The sequence below is a fragment of the Ptychodera flava genome, chromosome 9, assembly GCF_041260155.1.
Source record: "Ptychodera flava strain L36383 chromosome 9, AS_Pfla_20210202, whole genome shotgun sequence".
Taxonomy (NCBI): Eukaryota; Metazoa; Hemichordata; class Enteropneusta; family Ptychoderidae; genus Ptychodera; species Ptychodera flava.
Genome location: NC_091936.1, coordinates 39230871 through 39258862, shown reverse-complemented (window position 1 = coordinate 39258862; position 27992 = coordinate 39230871). Strand labels below are relative to the sequence as shown.

Here is a 27992-nt window from a genome sequence, read left to right as displayed (position 1 = left end):
TGTGTCAAGCTAAAAAAATGGTAGAATTTGGTTTTAGCTATGACTGAAATTTTCAATGTAAACTTTGGGGTATGGGGTAAGTTTTGGTTATATATCATGAAAACTACACACGATATTGCATGTTACAATATGTCATTCTAAAGATTAGTAAATTATCTTTCTAATGATACCTAACAAGCCAGGTTATATTCAAAAACAAGCTCAGCAGATAACTTATAGGAAGACAGATTTAACAAAAATGCATGCAAATCTGCAACACTGTTATTTTGCGGTACCCTTCAAAATATGACTGTTACAGCTGTAGATTCCCAATATTTTTTCTGTTAAAAGTCTATTTCATATTTCTGACATGTGTCTGTACCAAATAAAATAGATTTCATAGCAAAAACGGCCATATTTTTTGTGTCAAGCTAAAAAAATGGTAGAATTTGGTTTTAGCTATGACTGAAATTTTCAATGTAAACTTTGGGGTATGGGGTAAGTTTTGGTTACATATCATGAAAACTACACACGATATTGCATGTTACAATATGTCATTCTAAAGATTAGTAAATTATCTTTCTAATGATACCTAACAAGCCAGGTTATATTCAAAAACAAGCTCAGCAGATAACTTATAGGAAGACAGTTTTAACAAAAATGCATGCAAATCTGCAACACTGTTATTTTGCGGTACCCTTCAAAATATGACTGTTACAGCTGTAGATTCCCAATATTTTTTCTGTTAAAAGTCTATTTCATATTTCTGACATGTCCCTGTATCAAATAAAACAGATTTCAGACAAAGCAATGCATATTTTATTATGCCCAGCTAAAAAATTGGTAGAATTTGAGTTTTACTGTAATTTGCAATGTTAAATTTTGGGGTAAGGGGTAAGTTTTGGTTATATTTGACAAAAACTGTAGAAGATATTGCATAATGCAATATGTCATCTTAAAGAGGAATAAATTCCCTTTCTAATGATACCAAACAAGTGAGGTTATGTTAAAAAATTAGCTCAGCACATGACTTACAAGAAGACAAATTTGACGAAAATGCATTTGGCTTGGAAAATCGTGATTTTGCGGTACCCTTCAAAACATGACCATAACAGCTATTGCGTCCCTATATTTTTCCTGTTAAAATTCCATTTCGTATTCTAGGGATCCCAAGGGTTCTGAAAAATACAGGTTTGTTATCCTGTGGGGGGGGTGCACGTAGACCCCCTCTAGCCCACGGACTAAATAGTTTTGTGAGATAATTCTCTGAAAATATTGCATATATAGAAAAAGATCAGATTTAGGTCACCAGTATTTGATATTTCTTTCCAACAATAATCTACCTATGTTTGTTCTGTACCTGCAACCAAAAACTACCCTTGTATATGCATATATCATAAGTATGAATATGTCTCAATAAACTAAACAATTTCATATGTCCAAATAACCCCCAGGCTATATATTATTATATGAAAACTAAATATGAAAGAATTTGTCATCCGCATTGCAGAAATCAAAATTCAATAACTGAGTAAACTGAATATTCCTGGAAAAAAAATCACGAACATATAGCAATATTATAATGGGAAGAACTATTACTGCAGTTGGTCTACCTCACAGCTGCTGAGAAACGACACAATTCAGTCACAATTTTCTTTTTTTGCAGGTTACATGTGACTCACGGAATCCAATCAAACAATTTGCTATCATCCCCCCCAAAAAAAATTATCATAATTAAAGTCACTCTCTGCTTGTTCCATCATCACAAAATAGAGAAATCAAAAAGAGCAGTTCAGTGTCCTATTACTGTACATTAGAAAACCGATCACATGCTGATCACATGACGCACAGCATCACTCCCTGGGATGAGGATGTTGCGTAGGAAGTCCCCTTCCCACAAATTCCGCAACACTTCCTTTACTCATTGCAAAAAAAAATTTCAACATTACTATTTACATCAGTCTTTGATTTATAGAAAATAAACTGTACAATTTCATTTGGGTGTGGGAAATTAGGGCCTAGCTCTACAGAACCTTGCAGAAGTTGGACTATAGAGGGCAGTAGTTGTCTAGGTTTCTCAGTCCCTTGTTGATCATGGTGAACACAACACTTGTTTGCTGGTTTTGCTAATTGCGTCTCCTTGAATTTTAATACTTATCACCAGCTTGGTGACGTATCTGAAATAAGGAAAACACAAACATGTATGCGATAAGTAAACTTGAACATAAAAACACACATTGCCAGCTCTACACAATCAAGTCAAATCAGAGTCTTGCAGTCCTGGCAAATTTAAAACAAACAGAAATGATGACACCCTATCTATACGACACTAATCAATGTTACCATGACTACAAAAAACATTTCGTGTTTTGATTGACAATGTGACATGCATGCTTTAACTTAATATTTGGTGCATAACAGATATTCAGTGCAAATGAAATCAAAAACAAAGGGGGCAGACGTGAAATGACACCAGGCTTTATAATACTGTTATGATTTCTTCCCTGGGTCTGTTGACAATTCCCCAAATTTGCAGGCTAGGTTTTGGTTGCCATACATCTGCTAGATTTTCTGTTCTTTTTTATCTAGCTATATATGTTTGTGCTGAACATCAATATCAGAATTTAATCAGGAGTATTGGAGGTCTCCTTGCACCATTATCAGCTAAAGATATGCTATCACACACTGTACCTAGTTATATCACCGGGTCAAAGTTCACCAATTTTATCAGATGCCTACATCCACAGAATATTTTGGTTATTCATTGTACATTAGTACATTAGTTTTAACATGCTTCAACCAGTCACATCCCATGCAGGATTTTTGTATTTAGTTTTCTTTGAAAGAGAAAAATCTACACAATTTCTTCTCCCTTTAGGAATACTGAGAGTCGAACAACAGAGTCTTGAAGTGATACACACATTGAATTTACAAAGGAACGTTTGACCATATCTCCATCTGTATTTTTCACGCGTAAAACAATCATCACATATATACCCATTCCACTCCTTCCGGAGATCTGAATACAAGAATCTACGGATTCTAGGTGTGTGCATATATAAAATAATTTCTAGCTGCGTGCATATGTCACTGAACCATGTGACAATTACTGCTTCTAAATCAATTAACAGATTAAGATATGCTGATTATAAAGTTATTACATAACTGATACAAGAATGTCTAAAGAATGGGAAAGACACAGTATGGCGTTTCTGATTTCAGCTATGTTTTCTAAAAGGTCGTCTACATATTAATGCCTTTAATGTGTTGAAATGAATGAAATGTTAGTCGTGGCTATATGTAATCCGTTTGGAATTTGATCACTCTATAATTTTTGTGATCTGAAACCCACCTCCTGATGAATTGAATCCAGGGGGTGTAGCGGGGCTGAAGTCTGGGGGTGGCTGGTGAAATGCACCAGAGTCCTCATAGTTATCGGAGTTGGCCCGTTCTTTACGTCTTTGCATTATTGCCTGCAGTTCAGCAGATCCATTCAATGAATCCTAACCCCACACAAACAAAAACATCAATGTTAACAAAATGGGAAAAAAAAAGAACACACGCACACGGGTGTAGAAACAGACAAGCCTGTTGTGCTGACCAGATCAAAACAAGAAAAAATTTGTTGTCTCCTCATCTTTTTTAATGTGTCATTCTTTTTTTGTTTTTTTGTTTCTCTTCCACCTCCAAAACACTGGCCCAGGAAAATGAACGTTAACAACCACAGAATGTTAGTGATATGGATCAAGGTGTAATTTATACATTGAAGTGGACGAGTGCTGTTAAAGTTACCAGTGCTGGTTATTATTTTAGGGTTATATCTTTTAACATACAGTAACACAGACATTAGCAGTGGTTTTTGTTTTGACGTCTTGGGCAGTAATCCTACCTCTAGTCTTGATTTCTGCACCATAAGTTGGCTGTACACTCGTGAGCCATCTTCATAGCAGACCTGTTTGAGTTCCTCCTTGGTCAAACTGAACAGCTGAGCACCAGTCAGCACTCCTAGACTGTCCACAGTCCTGTCAAACACAAATTTTCACCCTGGTTGGTTTTTTTTTTCCAATTCCTCCAAGCCCTTTCAAGTCGACTTTGAAAAGATATAACTGCTAATTTCTTACAAAACGCAATGTCATGTACAAGTTTCCCTTTTCCAGTTCAGGCGGCTTCTCCATTTCTTTCTGGATTCCATTTGTAATTTTCCTGGTCAAGGGATACCATTTACTGAAATAATTCTGCTCAATCATTCTGGGTAGGGGTGTTAATATTTTAGTTTTCATTCTAAAAACCATTCATGAATCATAGAGGTTCAAACTACATCACACTGCCAGAGGTTGAATGACAAATTTGCAGTGACTTGCGTTACCACTTGTGGACAATCAGTTCTCTCACTCATGACAAAATGATGTCAGAATTCTTGAGAAAATCAAAACAAACATAGGATTAAAATCTCAAAAGAGGGAGACGTTATTGAGGATCTTACAATTTGCTAAATCCTTTGGACATCAACCCTTGGTGACTTCGTCTGGAAGTGAGTCTGGAGTGATGTTGACAGATGGGTTCGTTGACGTGGTACAAAGTTTCTCTTATTTCCCTGGTTGACTCGCCTCTTCAGCTCTTCATGCAGGTCATCTGTCCTCTTGGCTGTAACAAAAGAGCCATCACTGATGATATCAGATGCTTACAAAAGACAGAATAATACGCCCTCATCAAAACCTTCACATGCCACAAACTCAATTTTTCAGTCCAACACTTTAGGAGCAACAGCAGTTCATTTTAACTCCATGCGTGAACACTGTTCATTTATAAAGCTGGTTTTCTTACATCATCCTTTCACAGCTAAATGATCTGTAACTTTTGATGTGTTTGCTATTTTTGCTGTTCTGTTTGTGATGTAAAGTTTCCTGCTCTGATCTCTGACACTGAGTTGAAATTCCAAGTGTTTGGGTTGTCAACAGAGCCCGCATGTGTGTGAATGCCCAATGTTATTTTTGACGAGTGGGTTTCAGTCTGGCGTCAGGACAAACGTTTGTTTGTCAACAATAACACAGCACATAGTACACAATTCACTACCTTCACAAGACTAATATTACAATATACTTTATTCAAACATAAGAAAAAAATGTACTAGCTTTTCTACAACAAAAATGAATTCTGTATAAAGTAGCAGCTATTGTCCATTAAGAACAAAACAACTTCTTCCAAAAAGGAAACTTTTCATTATGTATGGTTTATTTCCCAAGACATCTACAATTAATTTAAAGTATTGGGAGATCTACAACCACATTGGCTTTTCTTTTAATTATTCTCCCTGTTTATCTTACCTCGTTCAACATCAGCATCAATTTTCTTCAACGCCTGTCTACTTCTTAGTTGCTGCTGCAAATCATTTGAAGCGTCCGAATCTGAAGTGTGAAAGTACACAAAGTTAAATGATACACAGTTCAGGAGAATGTTTTTTCCTTTGGTCTGTGAACTTATGCTGATAGGTATTGCATTGCCACGAGAGAAAATACAGACTTTGCACAAAATGTGAAGAAAACACTGGGTAAGTGGAAAGCACATGACAAAGGAGTAACATTTTCTGTATTTAGGAGAAAAGGATATTCATAGATTGAAAATGACTGGCGGTCCTGTCAGCCCTTCTATTCAAGTTGTGGTCAAAGGTCAATATAGCAATCTATTTGTCTTTGTTCCTACTGTCTTTGTGTTTGCAGATCTGTCTCTCTGTCTGTCTTTGTCTATTTGTATCTTCATATCTGTCTGTGTGTCTGTCTTTGTTCCTATGTATCTTTCTATTTGCAGATTTGTCTTTGTCCCTGTGTATCTTTGCATCTACCTGTCCATGCCTCTGTTCCTATGTATATTTGTATCTGTCTTTGTTCCTATGTATTTTTGTATCTATCTATGTCTGTGTGTCAGTTTTCCTCTCTCTGAGTATGTCTGACTATCTTTGTCCCTGTCTGTCTATCTATCAGTCTATCGTAGTCCCTGGGTCATCTTTGTGTCTTTCAGCCTTTGTTCCTGACTGTCTGTCTGTCTGTCTGTCTGTCTGCCAGTCTCTGCATGAAGCCATGGCATGTTCATATAACACTCACCTCTCCTGAATGATGACTGTCTGTTTGGTGGCTTCTTGGCCTGTGCATAGGTAATATTTGGAGGTGGGACCCCTGGGGGAGGAGGGGGTGGGGGTGGTGGAGGTGGCGCTGCCTGTTGCGTCTGTCTGGGGATATTGCTGGCATAGACAGAGTCCCTCTGAGTTTGATTTGTGTTCTGAAAGGAGAAAAATTAACAAAATTGAGATTAATCTGCCAAGATCTACACTGAGCCCTGTATTTTCTATGAGTAGAATATACAGGATATCCATGCAGTATTGTTTGCAACTATTGATATTAGTGGCAGAAACACAGCTATGAACTGAACTTATTCAGGTCTGTACATTGTTCTCTTGCAGGAGTTTTTTTCAAAGGAGTTTCTCTGTTCTAGTCATTAAAACTGTAAAAACCACTCACGAAGAAAGTTTGTTGCATTTAGCATGAGAAACATGAACCAGAAATAGAACTTCAAACACAAGGCAATATTCGACATCACTTGCCATTCCAAAATACCATTATACCCTGCAGCATTGTGGCAAGATCTTTGACAATATTCTCATAATTTTGATTTTGTGAGGCAGGCACATTTCTTGTTCATTTTACAAAAAGTTTAGGGACATACAAAGTATTATTATACATCTACCACCGAGAACAATAGAATTTAGCGTGCGCTAAAAAAGCCGTACGGAACTCGCGTCCGTTCCGTACGGCACGGTTTCAAGGCGCCCCATTCCCTGCGGCTGTATCTGCGCGTTCACCGTAGAACGGTTTCAAGGGACCCCTTGGACGAGTGCCAGAACAAGTCTCGCGCGCGCTCTGTACGTACGTACGTATGTCATGTGTGTAGTGCACACACTGCAAAACTTGCAGATGCGCGTCCGAGGTAGCGCTAGCGTTCCACACTGGCGCAATAAAATGGGAAGAAAAATTGTTGACATTGCACGAAAACGGTCACTACTCCGACATTTTGATGCCCCGATCAGGAATGTAAGATGTATAATAATAAGGTTATCACGAAAATACCGCAAAGGATGCACTCGGACATTGGCGCCTCGCATCGCCCTCCGCTTCGCGTCGGGCGATACGCTGCGCCAATGTCCTCATGCATCCTTTGCGGTATTTTCGTAATAACCTCATATTATTCTAGCAAACATAAAACATTGAGTAAAACATGCAATATTATGGTTGAAAAATAAATTCTGGCTTGACCTAACATTCATTTATCAACAGCAAACAATGGAAATTGCAAAATGAAACTGTATTTTATCAATTCAACAAAGCAAAAAAAAGTTGAAAATACATTAACAGTTGCTGCTAATGAAGCTTTATTATATTCGAAAATTTATACATGTGATTTTAATACAAATGATAACAAACATGTACTGCAAGGATTTAGTTTTGCATTACTGGGAAAAAATTTTATGTACATTTTAGCATTAGCATTATACAAAATACTATCCCTATGGATCAGAATTCAATACATAGCATGAACAAGTACACCTTTCAATAATTAACATTTTGGCTCATCTCTGAAACTCATCAAACTGTCTGTACACTGGGAAACAAGAAATTTTCAAAACCAAATACTTGTCAAAAATCTACTTACAGATATTGACTAAAGTATGATTGTTGATATCATGTGAAAATAAATATTGCAAAAACCAAGGAGATAAGGAGATAATTGATGTAGTTTTCTAAGGGTTTCATTATTTTTTCTACAATATATATATATATATATATATATATATATATATATATATATATATATATATATATATATATATATATATATATATATATATATATATATATATATATATATATATATATATACAACACATACATACAGAGGATGGTGAATTTTCTGAGCCAGAAGAATCGTCTTATTTAAATATTTGCAATTAAATATTAACACATACTTACTGATCAATTAGTGTGTCAGTACGGAATGTTTCAGTGTAATCATGATTAGAGAGATGTGTCAACTTTTGGCCCTGTGACAAGCAGAGCTGGATCAAATTGAAGTTTTTTTTTTAAATTTGAATGGGACAAGGAAATGGGGTAATTAAGGTGTCTTAATTCAGTGTTGTATAAAGTTCACATCACTGTACTGACACAAAAGAATATGGTATCTGCCATTTGGTTAGCTTATTAACATCTTTACAACAATGGAAGTGTATGTATAAATACAAACTCTGCACAGAACAATCAGCAGACCTTATCATCACCAGCTTCCGTATTCTGCTGTGATATTAATGACTTCCACTTTGTGAGATGAAAAGGTGAAAAATATGAGAAAGAGATGTTGAGTTCACAGTGTAAGCGTATCATTACCATTACTGGTAATACAGTACACATGCCACTTTTGATGAAAAGGTGTTCTTTAGATCAGGGAAAATCTGTAAAGTCTTTGAAACAAGGATGTAAACCCTCCATGCTTTATGACAAAGGAAGTAGACTCCGGCACAGAATGGGAACAATGGAATTTGTACATGGAATTTAAATACAAAATGAGTTTTACGGGTTGTGATGTAACGCAACTGAAAAAAAAAACCAAGGATGATTTATGTGGTTGTGATATGGGCCCTAGTGAATACAAAAACACTTGTCTCCGAAAACATGACCAACTTTTCTGTTGATAAAACCTTCACAGCTAGTTTGTATGGGGTGCACTCCCCAGGGTCTTTCCCTTTGAAATGCGCTCCATCAAGCAGTGCCAGACAATGGAAGTCTTTACTGAAAACAGACCACAGTTAAAACTCTTCGGCAAATTGTGTAGCCATTGTTGTGGTCTTTTGAAGCCTACTGCTGACCTACATGACTCAAAGTTGATGGCCCATTGGACCTGTTTATAACCTGCTTGTGGGTTATGTAATGTATCATGCAAATTATGGAACCTATGAGATGCATGTCATCACAATACAGTAAGTACTGTCTATCTCATACAGTTCCATAAAACATCATCTCATAGCTGTCCAGACCAGAACGTAACACAACAAAACATAGAAGGTTCTCCAAATTTTTGTTGACAGCCATTTGTACTCAACATAAGGATATTAAAATTACTGGGGTTTTTTATCACTTGAAAATATTTGTACCGGTATTTACAATCTGCTTTTTCCATGTTTGCTTCTTGTTTGTCCCCTAGGTTAAAAAATTTGCAATATTGACCCTTTGAGTGCCAAAGTAAATTTTTTTCATCTTTATAAAATACAACCCAGTCACTTTTTTCAGATTATTCCCAAAATTTTGATCAAAAACTGTAGCCAATGAAAAGTGATGTTAATTTGGTCTAAATTATCAAAAAAAAATTACAGAAAAAATCATAAAAATTGATAAAACGTTGCACTAAAATTTTGATGGGAAAAATGACAACACTCAAAGGGTTAAAAATGCAGAGATTTGTACAACAATTCTTACCTGGCTCACTGCTCTCTGCTGTACATGGTGGTGGTAGACTGGATCTTGAGCAGGCTGTTGAGGTACTGGGGGAGGGGACTGAGGTGGTGGGGAGGGTATTCTGCTGGCATGAGCTGATGTATGAGATGTTTCTAAGATAGTAGATGGCACGAATCCGGTTTGTCCTGATGAGTTACGGACACACCACCACATGCGAGAGTCATCTACAACCTGTGAATATCATCATTGAATATTTCATTTACCACTAGATGATCAGATTATTTTCAAGTCATGGGGAGTACGTGTGTACTGGGTAAACATTTTTCAATTTTTTCTATCGATGACAGTTGCATAAATGACTTCTAAAATTCCACAGACAAAACAGGAGGAGTCTGGTGTCACAGAGCAGGGTTTTAACCCTTTCACCACCATGGTTTGTCCCAAATCCATTGTTTTCTATGGTAAAGTTGGACCTGTATACAGGGAACTGGGGGTGAAAGGGTTAAACTTATTGCACTTCATTCTTTTTATGACGGGCACACATATTCTGTTCCACTTTCGTGACAAACATGTGCATGCATATGGGTCAGCAATGTGAGAGTTTGAAATCAGCTCTAAGGTACACTGGGATTTTTCCTTTTCATAACTTACTTCAAGACTCTCGCCCGCCATGATTGTAAGCTCCTTGGAATTTCTGGCCACAAAGTCATATTTGGCAGTAGTTGCTTCTCTGTCTCTGGATGCGTGTGTTGATGGACTTGGCTGCTGTTGGGGAGGGGTGGGGATGTGAGAGGAGTAATAGCTGGCCTGTTGGGGAGGTGCCTGGGCCGCAGCTACTGGTTGTGGCTGTCTGGTTTTAGCTAAAGCCTGTGCTTCATAGTTCCTGTTATGCGAAAAAAAAAATTGTCAGCAAAACTTTCAAAAGATGTACTTCTCCAGATAAAGCGCTGTCTATATTCATTTGATATCGCACTTAAAAATCACTGAGGTCTTCCCTTCAAACTTAACAATATGTGATAATTTCAATATTTGAGATGATACAAAACTTTACAGATTCGATACCAAATCTCAAATCACTGATTGAGCATAGTTTCTTCAATGTTCATACTACACTAATTGAATCAAATGTTCATACTACACTTATTTGAATCATAAAGATGACATAACTGGGAGAGAGGTGGCAGAAAGTTTGGTAGATTAACTGATAATACACTTCTGTGAAATTCTGGTCAGTTGTCTAATGTCATCTTTGAAAATTCACGATTTATGACAAAAACAAAATAATTTGTTTTCATTTCTCAGAGCAATTGTTACAGAGCCGAAGTGTTAGATTGTTCATCAATCAGTATTGCAAAAGAAACCGTAGATTTACATTTACGTACACAGTTTAGAGAAAAACAACAAGAAAACGAAAAAGACAGACTGACCTGTCCACATGCTTAGCAACGTTGGCCTTGAATGCAGCCACTGCTGGGTCAGTAGTAGGGGTTAGCTCTGGCTTTTTGCTATGTGGCTGGTGCTGTGGCGGTTGCTGGCCTTGGTGCTGGGCAAAGTAGGTATCCCCATAGCTGGTGCCAGAGGGAGGTGGAAACTGAAAGACACGCTCCTCTCCCTGTGACGGTAGAGAAAACATTTCAGTGGTACATCAGTGGTGTAGATATATAATGAGCACAACAAGAATGACTCCGATGTAGTGTCAAACTTAATGCTCAAAATGAAAACTGTTCAAGATGCATACAGCACTTTGCTCATTGTTATGTTCATAACAGAAGCTGTTTCCCATTAATTTATCGTAACAACTACAAACAACAAAGTATCAAATCTGCAGCCGTTGTGAAATGAATGTATCTGCTATATTCCTACGTTCACATTATGTTTCTATTACATCTAGCAAGGCATAGGGCCTGTCTGCATGATGACATTTTAATTTTTTCAAGATTTTACAGATTTTTTTGTCCCGAGTTAACAGAGTATGCAAACTTTTCTTCTTGATTTCCTAATCTGTTTTTGTCAGTATTAAGACCCATCGATTCCTTTCTGCACATCCAGCAAGGCTGCCAGCGATTTATTTCCAAGCTGTACTCTTCTTTTTTTGACCAACCCGTTCCAAAAATTTATCCATAAACAAGTTAGCAAGACATGACAGCTGTTCATCTCACCTCTATTTGGGCCTTGCGTACCTCCTCAGCCCTCATCACTGCAGCAGCATTAGCGGCCACAGCAGCTTCGATCTCTTCCCGAGCATTGTCTGGGTGTGAGTTAAACACTGGTGGCTCCCAGCCATCACGGAATTTGGGCACAACAAACGGAGGTACATATTGGTCCTTAGGCCAGGCAGCTCTGTGGAGACATAGATAATCCTGTTGTTGAATGCTGTCTTGCTTGTTTCATTGTAGATTGCATTTTCCATTTAATTTAGTAATATCTCATTTACATTTGATATATGATGAATGATGGTATGGTGTTGTATGGACCATCAGTGCTTCCTGTAGGTGCTATTTCTATAAAAATCTGCACAGATCCCCTCGTCAATCATGGCATTGAATACAAGAATATTAGCATTGACTTGATGAGTTTCTTCAAAGCATTATTTTTTCCTGACTAATCCTGCACATATGAAAAAAACTTATATCTCTTAATAAAAAGATGGAACACTTTGACTCATTTTACACAAAATTTTTGAAGTTCTATCTGTTTACCATGTTACTTACTGACTGTTATACACCTGAAGTATAAACACACCATCAAAATTTCAAAAATCTTTCAAACGATTATTTAAAACAGAAGCAGCTGAATATCATTGAAATTAAACAACTTTTTAAGGATGAAAATCATTACAAGAATTTTATACACATACATTATTAGCTCTCAAAAACTGCAAAAAGCCCGACACATGCCATATTTTACATTCATTCAAAAAAAGTTACACAAAAATTTGTGAAGATACAATATCTGCTAGAAAATCATAGTTTGACATAAATGACTACCATTTACATGCCTGACTTCTGGAGTGGAGAGCAGTAAGTCATCGGTAACAACAGTCACATGAAATGGCAACCCCGGCTGTATGGTAGAACTGTGGCATCCCTAACTTTATGGTAGAACTATGGCAGCCCTAACTTCATGGTAGAAATATGACAGTGCTCACTTCATGGTACAACTATGGCATCCCTAACTTCATGGTAGAACTATGGAAGCCCTAACTTTATGGTAGAAGTACAGTCAAGGCTTGACCTTGGCCTGGAAATATCATAACTGTGTGGAGTTATTGTCATTTCAAATGCCTATTCACTCTGCACACAAATTAATTACATTGATAAAGATCTTCAGTTCACCACGGAAACTAGGTTAATATTTTACACTAAAGATTGGTTGGACTGTTTTTTGCAGCGAACACTATCTCAAAATACTTGGTTGTTCGTTATTTGCAAAGCATACAGAGCCTTGTCGTAAATGAGATATAGTGCTGCAGGTATGGTAAAGTTCATCTTGTCGCAGTGCCAAGTTCCACAGAGATGTGTCCTGAGATTAGCTCAGTCCATCTTCCCTGGGACTTTTGATTGCCTGCAGATTTAATCAGCACCTAAAACCGGAGCTGTCATCAGAATTGCACAGCCTATCTAGGAATTATCTAGAATTCTGTGGTGAAGAGGGGTTGTCATGATGTTTCACATCACTGGCTGGTATCTCTACACTGCATGGCTTGACAAATGAAGAGTTGTTACAATTTTTTTGCGGTCTCTCATCAGACATGGCCTCATGACACAGATTAATCTGATACCATTCAACATTTCACCCCTCTTTTCCCTAATTGTGGGTCAAACTGTTCTATTGAAAACAATGAATATTCCAAAGTCTGGTGGCAAAAGGGTGAAAGGGACTACGTACTGCCTCATGGAATTGAACTTGCAGACTTTGTATAAACACTAATACATTCACACTACCAGAAACATAATCCTGAAACGCGGATCTACGTAATACAGATTACCTGGAAATTAGGGTCTAATCATACATATGTCTGGGAACACACTACATCTTAAATGGGTTTCAGGAAGAGGGGAACTTTTTTATGAATTTTTTTAATTTTTCAAAGTAACAAAAATTAACAATTTTTTCAGACTTTGTTATATACAAGCTCACTTCAGCATAAATGAATGGTCCCTCTACATAGCAACGATGTTTCCTGACCTACGGCTTTCCACCATTGAGACTACTTTCATATATAGTACTCACTTTGGTGTTGTCCATGCAGGTCCAAGCGAGACCCAGAGCTCGCCTTCCCTCGATGCCAGGCAGTTCCTTAGAAGTTCAATGGCTTGAGGTGTGAGTAGTGGTGAGACGACAGTCCTTGCCAGCTCAGGTCCATTGCAACTCTGAATGATCAGTTCCAAGGGTGTAAATAGAAAGTGAACCAGCTCTGGAGCATTTGGATCATGGATGTGCGCTTTCAGTTTAGCCTGGAGGAAAATAAATCATACAACAATATTGCATCATGGCCTGTGATTACACTTGAATTTGTGAAAGAAAAATTTTGATTCCATCATATTTTCAACTTGATCATAATTATTTATCACCACTTTCATTTTGTTTTGTTCATCCTGTCTGCAAACAGCAAATTTTACATGTCAATACGGCAATGGGCAAAATGGTCAGGAAAGCTATAATTCATGCTGACCAGACAATATTCTCAAATGACTCTTTGTAAAGGTGACAAAAGATGCATATTGATATTAACGACATCTTCACATGTATGAAGATAAACAAATCTTTGAATAACAATCATTCACGTGAGATGCTTCTCTTTCAATAGTGATATCACATGCATACAATAGCCACACCCGTCACTTAGGTCTGCCTCTGTGACACAATTGGAACATTGGCATGTGTTTCAAAATACATGATTTATGGTTTTCATCAAGTTTTAATTTTCCTATATGCCAAAGCCATGATCTTAACGTTTTTCTGTTTGACCACAGGATGAGGAGAGAAAAGTTGACCAGACAATTTTGAATTGTGAAATTTACCTGTAAGAGTATGGCATAGATGAAAGGATTTTGGGGTGATGGAAATGGGGCATGACGACAGGCACTGGGCCTTTGTGGACAAAACGGCCCCTGAACAAAAGCAGAATACTAGACTAGAGGGGTGAGTCAGTCCAGTGGTATGGATCTGGGACTACCAACTTTTAATGCTTGGGCGAATAAATTTACAATTCAGCCAGTCTGATGGACTAGTGAGAACTGATGGTCAAATGTAAGGCTAAAAAAGTACCCAGACACAAACTGGTCTATGATCCACATGGACCAGCACATACATGATGAATTTGAACACCCCCTTGCCATACAACTCAGGTACCAACAACCATAAAATAGGTGATTTATGTTAAAGATAAATGGTAACGCCACTTTACCACCTTGTTCCTTTCAGTTTTTATGGACTCAAAGGTCAGACACACAGCAGAAAGCGGGTCATGTTTTATGGACATTTAAGAATTTCAACAGGTAAAAACAGTGTTTTGGATGGCCGCCTTCTCAATTGTTTGTTAAATATTTACTCTTACAAGCACACCTGGATAGCATTGGTGTCCACTTAGTTTCTACTGAACACAAGCAACACATGTGCATGAACTTGACTTTGTTTACTTTGCACCTTTATTTCTGAATTTCATGGTATTACTTTGACTAGGAGGGCTATTGTCTCATCTGTACTGCAATATTACCCTATCTCTTGACTTACAATTGTGTGAATTTCTTGCCACGAAAGAATTCCAAATTTTTTTACAGAGCCTTTGGATTGTGACTTATATGTTTGATTTGCAGCCAAGAATACATGTTACAACAAAGAAAACTCAGGTTTTCTTGGAATTTAATGAGTCTGTGCCTTATACAGCAGCATGGAAGAGGAATTGTGTTACCGGACCATTCACAATCATTTGTACGGCCACATTTGTATTTCTCTCCTGGGACACAACAGATCATTTACTATCATTTATAGGGCCACATTTGTATTTCTCTCCTGGGACACAACAGATTCTCTCAGATGAAAGTTGAAGGGCACATGGATTGGCGTGACTGAAGTGGAATGACTGGATCAACAGTCGGATAAATTGAGACTATTGTCCAGATTAGCATGTAATATTTCACATGGATGAGCATTCCTTAATGTGTTGACACACTCCTACGGACCAGAATTGGGGTACAGTAAAAGCACTGGTTAGTAATTACCGGTACTCCAGCCCTTTCAGACACAAACTCAGGGACTCGGTAACACATCTTTTGTCCTTGAATACGCTGTTCCCCTGCATTGTTCAATGTGTTCAGAGAGAAAGAATGTTGTAATGTCATCGAACTGCCATCAATCAGGCTATCATTGTCTGATCAACACAGAAGACCATGTGTCCCCTAAGGATGTTACCCACGCTGTAACTGCTCCACACAGCATTAATTCTAGCAACATTTGCAAAATTAACCAATAAACAGATGCCTATTTGAAATGAATGAATGACGTACTTGAACTAGGAAACACTACTGGTTAGTTTTCTTAATTGCTGACTGATAAACTATACATTACATAGGACAGATATTGGCATACACTCTGTACACTGGATGGCTCCTTTATGTATATTTCAGCCTTTGCAGCAAGGTAACCTAGTATCCGACAAGACCCCTCACATGAAACTGACGAGGCAGACAAGACTTGAGGTACTCACCAGTAAATTGAAAGCAAATTTTATTTTCTGGAAAACGTCAAAATACTCGTCTTCGGAAGGCGGTCTGGATCTGGCCTGCAGAACACCATCTCCTGCTTGTTTCTTCTTGCTTTTACGATTCTTTTTCCTCCGTGCCAACTCATTGTAGGCATCTGCCGCCTTCTGTAACTTGGCCACAAAGTATTCAACATCACTGAAGCAGTGGTTGAGAATTTCCTGAAAAAGAAAGAAACAGATAACTTTAAGATGAGGTGGTGTATCTTCCTTGAGTTTCATCCTGTCATCCACTGCCTTTTATGTACAGAGAGGTCTGGCCAAGCCACAGTGCAATGGTGTTGTAACAACAGCTGTGGGGTGACATGATAGAAAGATGTTCATTCTCTTACGGGACCAATAGAAAACCATGAATGCATGTGTCTGTCCTGACTGATGTAACAATGGTGCAAGCGTATATGAAATAAGATACAGAACCATTTTTTTGTAGGAATATAACCTGTTATGGCCACATAAGGTGGTCTGCAGTGTGGAAAAATTATACAGACGTCTATAAATACCTAAAACATCATGCAGATCCCAAACTCAACACTTGTCTATTAACCATTAGAAGTCACACAATGGTTGCAACAGTAGCAGACTTGCCATCACCAGAAATAGACTGACTCATTTCACTTCTTCTTTACATTGTCTTTTGAAGCAGGAAAGAGTTATAAATTTTGACACATGTCAGAGATCTTACCCTTTGACGAGCAGTACTTCCGTTTTTTTTTCATAAAAAACCAAGCCTCACTCTCACACCACATATCAATGTTAAATCCTTCACTGACCATACCAAGAATTATTTGTTTTCCTCCGAAATGGGTCTCAAGACCATACCTACACATCCAGAGCCTTAGGTATTAAATCATACGGCCATTTAAAGAAACTTCTTTGTTTGCCGTCTTTGGATTTTTGAAAAACCTACCAGCCAGCCAGGGAAAAGAACAAATACAGACAAAAAACACGAATGTATTAACCTAAGCTCATTATTTATTTGGTTTATTTTGGAAAAATAATATTGTCCTTTGTAGTATTGTCAACATTGTTTTTGTTTTCTCAATTTCTCTGAAAACCTACCAGCACGCTGACAATAAATAAAGAATTTCATTTTAAGTGCCTAATTAATAAAGGAGCAAATAATGTTTCATCTCTTTTTGAATTTGAGCAGAACAGTCTGGTACGGCCAGTTCCACCAAACATGTACACTAATATCTGCTGTGAGCTAAGTTCCAGACCACTGCACTACCGGTATTTCCGTTGAAGAACACCTAAGACAGAACCCCTTCAATATGACACACATGCCATGGTGTAAACTGGGTTGGGTTTTTCCAAGAGCACAGTTAAAATGGCCATCACAGTGAACAGGTATAAAAACAAGTAAATGTCACTAATTTTTCCTTGAGAAAGGAGCACTTTGCCATTCCCAACAGTCAATCTAACAGATTCTTGATGAACATGGTGAACAAGCTATGAATTTATTACAGTTTGCTCACTTTAAAACTGATACAATGTCCAGTCTGGCACACTGACTGGTTGTGAACTGAACTAAAGTGGAGCCAGGCCTCTGCACTGAACCTAACGTATCTCACCCAGCACCATCTGAAGATATGATCATCACCCATTTCTTTCAACTGACATTTCTATCCGATACACCTGTCTACACAGCAAATTTTCCCATATTTCTATACCAGTTGGTAAATATGTACTACAGGGAAGGCTTATAAACCAATTAGAATGTTTCAGAGAGTGTTGGGTGTAAGGGGTTGCCAAGCTGTGCAATGTTCACAGTAAATAATTCATGCGAAAGATACAATTGTTGACAAGTCAACAGCACTCCACAAAGATGATGAAAAGGTTTTGAATGAGAAAAACCTAGGTTCAGATTCTTTCTACCTCCTGTGTATTTGAGAACACAAAGCAATATTGTGTGAAGCTCAGGAAAAGGGAACACATCTAGCTGATGATGCAACTGATATTTATCACGTTCCTTTCCTCTACGGCATATTGTCTGCTTTTTTTAACTCTTGCCTCTGATCAGAAAGTTGTCATTTGGTTTCCATTTACTCACCACATCCCTCTCCGTTCTCAGAGCCAGCATTTCGATTGAGTCGTCATCCTTTCCTGATGGTTTGCCTGTTGGAGATCGTACAGGCATTGGAACTCTGGGAACACCTCGTTGACCGTTCTCTGTTGGTGAAGACAAGAAGTTCGGATACGTTTAGCACCTGCATCATCTATTTGGCTTTTATTTGTAAACAAATGCAAACACAATATAGCAGTTCACTTTGGTTAAGACAGATATAAACCACTATGAAGAAAAAGCGAACTGAATATATCTGACAAGCGATAAAAACTCAAAATATTAGCCTTTGGAGTAATTTGATGAATTTTTGAAATTTCTAGTGCATTTTCAGTTGCACATTCCCCTCTAACTTTCCATCTTTTCACCCCTGGCTTCCCCTTGCTGTGGTACATCTCTACAAGAAGACGGTGGGAATATACTGAAATTTGCCAGTCAGGTGGGGCTGAGATACACATCTTTGAAATAAACTGGAATTTTACCTTGCTTTGCCGCAGCAGTGTACAGTGCTACTTTATTCCGTACATTCCCTTCTGAAGGGGGTTCTGGTGCCATTTCCCTCGGGGGAGGGGGGATCATCATATCCTGCTGGTAGGGAGGATACTCCGGATATGGATGGTGCTGGGCAGACGGAGGATGGTGTCTTTGGGGATGAGGAGGCACTTGGGGAGGAATCTTCTTTGGTTTTTTCTTAGTTTTGCCGGTTGCATAGTCGACTGCGTTTTGTAAGTCACCGGAGATTACATCAGCCTGGTGGAATGTAAAAAGATGAAATTTAGATCCACATCAAGGAAACCCAAATCTGACATGGTTCTCTCTGGTCATCCATGTTTCCATGGCAACATGTGACATGGAATGCTGTTCCCATCTTTAAAATGAATTTGCATATGCAATGTAAATGAAATTGAAGTTACGGTTCCCCACGATGTAGTTTTATGTCACTCAATATTTATCCATGCGTCTGATTTACTCTTCAACTACAAAGTCTCTTACAACACTGACAAGTCTGACAAATCTACTGGACAGGTATGACAGTATCCATGCATAATGGTGCCAACACTATAAACTTCAACCTAAATTTACAGGTGATCACATGTCATCAAGACACTAGATAACAACAATATATTCAACAGTATCATTCATCAAGATTTCCAGTATTGATTCACAGCTGGGGGTCGACTGCCACACAATTTGACCTGCCCTACTTTATGAAACTGGGTCAGCGAAATTCAGAAAAACGTTTGAGTTTGGTAAGCTGACTGTTTGAGAGGCTCTTTATATAACAAAATTTGGGTTTTGAAGATTTAAAAGATATCAGCTGCAAAGAAACTTCTCAGTGGTATTTCTCATACAAAAAATATCCCATCAGCTGGAGCTAAACACAAAGTGTTTGTGCACACACCTTTATGCATAACCCCAGGAACCATGTGACCACTCCTAACACTCTCTGTCATTCTGCCTGTTAAAAGGAAAACGTTTCCATCCACCCATGGAAGTAGAAACCAAAACACAACGTCACATAAAACATATACAGAGAACATGAAGAGAAAGGCTTGGAACTTACTGGGATGTGATCACACTGGAAGAGATGCATATCTGGGTTTTTCTGAGAGCTGTCCTTGCAGGAGAAGACTAACACACTATTGTAATTACACTCATTTATAACTGCAGTTGCCATGATGATGCTATTCAGTGGAAAATTTTCCAGAGTTTCCTGTGAAGAGAATACAGATCGGGAAGAAATATAGTACAGATATTTACAGTAGGTTATCAATAAATGACCTAAATACAGGTTATTTTGAATCTAGCAGAGCTCATAGCTTTAGAGGGACCATAGATGTGACTTTTCATATTATAGTATTGCATAGTGTATAGTGTATTATTATACATCTACCATCGAGAACAATAGAATTTTGCGTGCGCTAAAAAAGCCGTACGGAACGCCCGTTCCGTAACACGTACGGTTTCAAGGCGCCCCATTCCCTGCGGCTGTATCTGCGCGTTCACTGTTGAACGGTTTCAAGGGACCCATTGGACGAGTGCCAGAACAAGTCTCGCGCGCGCTCTGTACGTACGTATGTGTGTAGTGCACACACTCCAAAACTTGCAGAAGCGCGTCCGAGATAGCGTTCCACACTGGTGCGATAAAATCGGAAGAAAAATTGTTGACATTGCACGAAAACGGTCACTACTCTGACATTTTGATGCCCCGATCAGGAATGTAAGATGTATAATAATAAGTTATAACGCAAATACCGCAAAGGATGTACTCAGACATTGGCGCCGCGCATCGCCCTTTGCTTCGCGTCGGGCGATAGGCTGCGCCAATGTCCTCGTGCATCCTTTGCGGTATTTTCATAATAACCTCATAGTATTGCATAGTGTATGATGTAGAATTGCATAGTGTAAAATATGTAATTGTCAACCTATGAATTCTACGTCAGGCTAGAATTCAGTTATCAACAGTTTACACCGGACATTATACACATACAGTCTATGTTGACGAGTAGAACATTACTAATCTCGACACAAGTTTGGGAGTAGGGCAACAAGCTATATTCTACAGACAAAACAAAAACACTGGAAAATATATCAAAAGTTATAGCTTACGGAACGTTTAAAGGGAAACAGTGTATGTGAAACAGCAAGAATGAATGTCCTTCAATTTAAACATCTGACTGGAATATAAAACTGGACTTTTCAAAATCCTGCTTTCAGATGTGTATCTCATACTGTTTTTAATCATTGTAAAATGTTTATTTTTGACTTTAACAAAAGCAATAACCATAATCCATAGCTAAAAAAACATATTTCTGACAAAATCGACCAGTCAATCATGGTAACAGGTTACTCTATTTTGATTAATTAAAGCAAGTGACAAAGGTGAGAGTAAACGAGTAAAATGGCTGAAACTGGTCAAAGGATAAAGCCAATATGAAGGAAAAATAATAATGAGTCAGTTGTCTTAACCCTTTGAGCGCCAAAGTCAATTTTTGTCACCTTTATAAAATGTACCCCAGTCAAATTTTTTCAAATTTTTGCCAAAATTTTGATGAAAAACTGTAGTCAATGAAATGTGAAACCCGTTTGGTCCAAAATTATCAAAAACCTATTGACAAATTCAAAAAACTGATGAAATGTTGCGCTAAAATTTTGGTGGGAAAAATTACAGCATTCAAAGGGTTAATACTAATACTAATATTAATAAATGATGAAAGAGCTCATCATTTAAAAGATCAGTAAATTCCATATTTGACTTTTTCCTTTCTGTAAAATCAAATGTGGTTTGAACATCTCTCCTCGCCTTGTCAGACTACAAAACAAGACAAAGTTACAAATACTGCCTGAACTGCTTTCAGAGTGTAAAATAGCAACTGCGTCACATGACATCAACAAGGTGAGTCACCAGACATGGCTATTGAAATCAAATTGAACGTTCCAGGCAGAGCAAGGCATGTTGTTTTCTTTTCCCACTGTGTTGAAAACACAACAAACCCTTGTTGGTTCCACAAGCCAGTACCTTGCATAATGCTTACAAATTCTTATACAACGGTCTCATGCAAAACTAACGCCAACGGTAAATTCTGTCTGATTTCATATCACATTATCAGTGGTAAAATGTTGAAACATTTTCCCTTACCATAGTCAGACGGCAAAACGTTCTTTGCGTAAAGCTTAGAGGAGATGTCATGTGCATGAAAATATGGTGAGTTGCAAAACTTATCCAACCATGAGATAAACTAATGATAGCTTCGGTTCACTGGATCAATTCACCATCACAAGACAATCAGACAAAATCTCCCCGCGAGGAAAAACATATTTTGTATCGCTCTGTGATTACTCACCTGGGTTTCATTGTCTATAAGTATAATTTCTCTATCTGTCAACTGTAGCGTCATCTCTTGGCTCCATATTTTTCCCTTGGCATCCATTAACTTCAACTTGCGGATGCTGTCCTCCACTGTCAGCACGGCTTCTTTCCTATCCACGGAGAAAGTCGCCAAGTGCTGGAAGAGAATACAGTAAAGTGTGTGAATTTGATGGGCACTGCTTGCAGGGTATGTATCACACTGAATAAAACATATAAACCATTCCAATCCAACTGTGCCTGCCCATTTCTAGCTTTCATACACAAAAGCACCACTGCTGACCAAAATGCAACACAATGTTGGGATTACGGATCACATACGCCTTACATAAGGTTACTTCACTCTTTTTAACTTTTGAACACCGAGCACAGTCACATAGACAGCCCTGCCTGCCAATTTGCCAACGGCGGAGCTCCTAAAAATATTATCAGCAGGTACACATTTTTTGTTTCCACTAAAAATCATAAACAGTAAGAGCGCGACAGGATAGGCTTTAACAACAATTCTCCAACTTTAAAGTGAAAATGTGTGTCTTTGTCAACTTTTTGAATACAATCACATGTACATAAAATATTTTGGTGCATTTTTCAATCATATAACAATATAGTTTCCAATTCTTTGATATCATTACAGTGGCGATGAATTGTTTGTCTATCTGTAGAGTTTATTTGCATTTCAGGAAAGTGCCAGCTTTTGTTACAAGAAGTCTTGGGAAAAGTTAGCTTCCCAAAATTGTGATTTTTGAAGGCTGGCTTTTTGAAGAAAAGTTCATACGAGGTTCAGCTTTGGGGCTTCACTATCATTTGATATGTATATTTGATTACACTTCTTCAAATTTTCTTTTAAGAGTTGAACTAAAAACCGTTGAGTTGACATGAGTAAAGTCCAGATTTGGGCAACACAGGACAAGATGTACAAAATGCTGACCAAATAGTTCATTGAACCACAGCCACAGCAAAACACAGGCCAATGTACTTCTTGGCAACAATCATTTCCACATCTGTTGTGAGGGTATTGAAGTCACAACAAACAGTTATTCAGCGTCCAACTCATTTGTGTCAGGGGAAAATGGCTTGTAGCAACTTGGCACAGCTATTACTGTTGGTGTTTGAACGTTGGAAGGAACAAACGTTCATTTTCCAGTGACTTATGCAGATTCAAATTGAGCAACTCCAACGGCATTCACCAGAACAATACTTACCTCCACAGGGTAGAATGTATTGTCTGGACCCTCATGTCTTGTCCAATTTCTTCTTTGTTCTGTTAAAAAAATTAAAAGAAAAGCATTGTCATAAGGAGGGTAGGAGTACTATGCACCACATTCTATACAAAAAAGATATTAATATGGAACTTGCTTTGAGTTTGATTGGTAACCCAATAAAATTGTGTCCAGATTTTCAGAACTTCACCAGGAAGTTCATGGAAAAGCTATTTCAACCTACTTTCCTAATTTCTCTGTTCATGTACCCCATGTTAAACCCTGGAATGCCCCTTAGTCGGGTGGTAAAGTGTTGCAGTTTGAGCATCATTGCTGGATGGCATACAAAATATTGAAATGTATTTCGTGATTGGATGTTCTTTGTCTTACAAAGAATAAAAACAACGACAAAAATACATATTGCCATTGTAAGGGCATAATTTGTAGTTTAAAAGGGCTAGAAATACAAAATCTACATAGTTTAAAGCCTGTGGTGATGAGAGAAAAACGAAGAAATTAAGCATTTTAGTGAAGAGATGAAACCAGACAATCTTAATTAGTGATGTAACCATTTCAATCCCATTTCCCTGCACACAGGTCGAGACTCGCCATTGAAAACAAAGGCTTTGGCTAAGTCATGTCAGTGACTGGGGTTCACTTCGATGAGGTTATACAATTTTAACCTATCCATGATGATCGTCGTTCACAGTATAACTGAACTAATAGGTCGGAGGTCACAGACATGGATCTACCAGTTAGGCTTACAGAGTTCAAAGGTTAATCTGTAAACTGAAAGGCATGTCAATCAAAAGGTATAAGGATTACAGGAGATATGCCTTTAACGGAGAGTAATTTTCTAAATAGTGGAAGTTAGACGACTCTGTGGAATTTAGAACAAAGTGTGATATGGGTCAATGGTTGATGCCTGTATTACTTAGTAACTACTTATCAAATGCTTTGGGCTACCATATCTTTTGCATGATTTCAATACAATTACCATAGTTTGCCTTTTTTCATGACACAATGGCCATGATTGTTTGAGTTTCAAATGAAAATGAATGAAACGATGTGAGAAAATGGGAGACAGAGAAATAAGAAAACAAAAGGTTCTTGAAGTTTTTTAGTAACGTTGGCCAAATGTTGTATATCATTCACAGAAATACCCTATTATCACATACATGAATGATGAGACAAATATCAGTGTTACTTCAATAGATCAATGACACTAACAGGTAACTTAGGGGCATGATAAAACTTCACACCAATTAACATTTTCACTTTTCCTCCATGAGGGCAATAGTTACTAAGTGAACTGCCCGGGTAAATCTAAATAAGAAACTACAAAGTTAGAAGCTGTATTGGTCAGCACGGCGTGTGTGTGTGTGCGTATTTGCCGGTACAGAAGCAGGGAAAAAACTTACGCCTTTACAATCTGTTGATAAGAAATGTTACGAGTTAGTATGCAAAAAATCAAGCCAAACCAAGATCTACAATTAATTTCTACAGTGCACTGCAATGATACAAGATGTTAACCATCGGAAGGGACTGACTCTGAGACAAGATTTATAGCAATATCATTCTGTAAATCTACGATGATCTGTGAGTGCAACCAATGTACCTCCTCTAATTTTATTATAATTTCTAAGGTCTTTGGTCTTTTAAATTCTTTGTTTACATATATATATATATATATATATATATATATATATATATATATATATATATATATATATATATATATATATATATATATATATTATATATATATATGTCATCAAACAAAGAATCAAAAGACCTTTGAAATTAAAATAATGTAGTAATATATTTATATTTATTTTTCCCCTTCCTTCCTTCCCCGAAATGAGAAAAGATTTGCTATTAGGCCAAAGTAATTAAATTCTTTGTTTTGCGTCCACTCTAAATGGGAAAAGGTACGCGTCTAAGCGGCTGTAAAACACACACACAAGAAATTAACACAATGTAATTTGATTGCAGCACATAAGAAATTGTAACAAAATTTTAGTTCAGAAAAGCTAAGCGGTCATGTCCTAAAATTTCTATTCAAATACATTGTGTGTGGTTTTCATGAAAACCTTAAAAACCTACGCGGTGGGGACGCAAAACAAAGATTTAATTACTTTGGCCTTATGAGTAAATGTCAGAATGTTAAAAATGTTTAATCTGGTAAAACCAGATGAGGTATAGCGGTTTACACATCTGCTACACTAACAGTAGTCAACCACAAAGATTTGGATCCACAGTTTACACTGGATGGAGTACAGAGGTCGTATGTTGACTTTGTCATAAGGGTAGCTACTGCATTTACTCTGTTACCAATAGCTACTACCAATTGCCATCAAATGCAAATGATAAGCACTGAGCGATCCTTGTTGAGCTAAATACTTCCTTGCAAAACGTCAGTTGAAAGCTACAGATTGGCAAATTGTTGAATGTGAAAATTTTCCAGACTAAAACAAATACAAGTCCACTCTGCTTTCCACAAGAGTACTGTACAACTACATTTTGTTCAATTAAAAGTGTAAGAATTGCTCATTAATAAAGATACATGTATTGTGTGTCAGCAATCAGTGTATCTGTTCTTTGGGCAGAAACATCAAAACCATACACTTCAGGGACTACTCAGAGCAATATTAAAACCTGAAGTCAGCAAGGCAGGTTAAAGGTATACAGTCACTTGTAATCTAAATATGCCCATATACGGTCAAAGGAGTGATCCTTGGTAATCAAAATGCCCATGTGAGGGCGCTGTTTTTAAAAAGTGGCCACCCGCTTAAAATCTTTGATTGGTTAGATGACCTTTAACGGTTATGTTTGTCTATTAAAGTCAATTGTCGATTAAACTTTCATACATGTACTGTATATGCATAGGCAAGTGAATGTCGGGCTGGGTTGTACTCAGATATACAACATCTGCACACACAAACACACGTAAAACATTGCATACATAGGCAAAGATGTACAAATACACACACACACATGCAGTCAGTAGGCACATACACTGCCTGAAAGATGCAAACTAAACTGATATGACAAGATATGAACTGCCTCAGCATCACTGCAATTATGCTTATATTGTTGACCGAATAGAGATGAATTTGAGTAATTTGAGGGGAGGCAACAGAAAAGGGGGAGAGACGGAGAGGATGATAAAATTAGGGTATTACTATATTAGGGTTGAAAATGGCAATGTCAAAGCATATAAAAAACTATTCAGACAGACTTGGTTAGGAAGAGATCACAACCAGCAGAGTTTCTAGTGCACATCTACATGTAGAGTTGTCCATTTGTGTTTCAAGTCTACAAGAAAAAGCAATGTTTATTAAGACACATACTATACATTTTGAGTTTTCCTTCGGTCCACTGTCTCCGAATCTCTGAAATCAGAAAACGGGAGAGAAAACCAAAATATCTGAATGCTGTGATGCCGTGTGATGTCTGGTATGGATGTTATGTGAGTCTGCCTCTCAAACAATAATGATAAATATGTACAGTTCACACCCAGTGGAAGAATGGCATTGCACTCGTTAAAATAGCATTAAAGGTTGACATGTATATTAGGAACACAGTCACGGTGGAGGGACAGTAATTGGAATAATAGCAAGCTGATGACAGTTGTCATAATAAACATATAAACATGTATATGGGTTTCTAACAACAATAACTGAACTATGAAAAGAAACAAACAATCAAATAACTTTATCTCAAAAGCTTGATTGACATAATATCTTATATCTTGGGGGAATTGGTGATATTAAAGTATTTTCACGACCTTTTTTTACCACCGGTGGATTCAACTTGTGTGAGGAAATGAGTGTGTGCTTTGTAAACAGAAAAGAAATGATGCTGTAATTTGCAGTGCACGTACTTTATGTACAGGACATTACGAATTTCTGTGTCACCGAGATCGTTGGTGGATTCTTAGCTATTGCGACTGTCTGGTCAACACATGTACAACTTTTTTTATGCTTGTCGACACGATCTATCTTTTGGAAATATTACTAATCCACTTGGATTAGTTAAAACATCAATAAGGGCAATTCTGTAGATGAGCACAGCCATATATTTCCATGATACCAGTACCGGTATATGTTACACTAATGACACACTGAAGTACGATGAAATAATCACTGTTTAGACAGTTTCTTGGTTTCGTGCCATTTCTATAAACCATGCATGACCTCAGCAACGTTAGATTTTGTCATGTGAGGATACACCATAACTACACACTTATCTCAGTATTATGATACATGACATTCAACCATTTTTAACTGATTCTAAAGTAAACTGAATTGAAGGAAGATAAAACAAAGCAAACCTGTCCCTAAGAGGCAAGTCTTAGTGGAACAGAATGGAACAGAACATAATTACTCTCATTCACTGGTACCATTTGTTGATCAAAATTCTGACACCTACGATACACATACACGTACCATTTGAAGCAAAAATAGTTAGCACTTGACAGCTACCATAACAAGGCCTGTAAGGTAAAGCTTACCGTAAATATCTTTTCCAGAGGCTGGCATTTTGCCTGGCTGCCCCGGTCCAGGCCCAGGCCCAGGACCATTTATCTGTTGGAGGTAGCCATTTGGTACGTATCCATTCTGTT

The 27992-nt window shown here is 37.6% G+C and overlaps 1 protein-coding gene across 1 annotated transcript; it reads right to left on the bottom strand.

Annotated features, from left to right (window-relative positions):
- Positions 1-1027: 1027 nt before the first annotated feature.
- Positions 1028-27992, bottom strand: LOC139140938 (epidermal growth factor receptor kinase substrate 8-like). The gene is given in 20 exon segments (XM_070710443.1): positions 1028-2156; positions 3332-3482; positions 3869-4001; positions 4463-4473; positions 4475-4623; positions 5304-5384; positions 6078-6252; positions 9495-9704; positions 10125-10356; positions 10901-11085; positions 11633-11813; positions 13707-13930; positions 16183-16398; positions 18287-18405; positions 18781-19048; positions 19863-20012; positions 22144-22305; positions 23369-23427; positions 26719-26760; positions 27882-27992. Coding segments are annotated over 20 exon segments (2796 nt in total). The 5' UTR covers positions 27910-27992; the 3' UTR covers positions 1028-2136.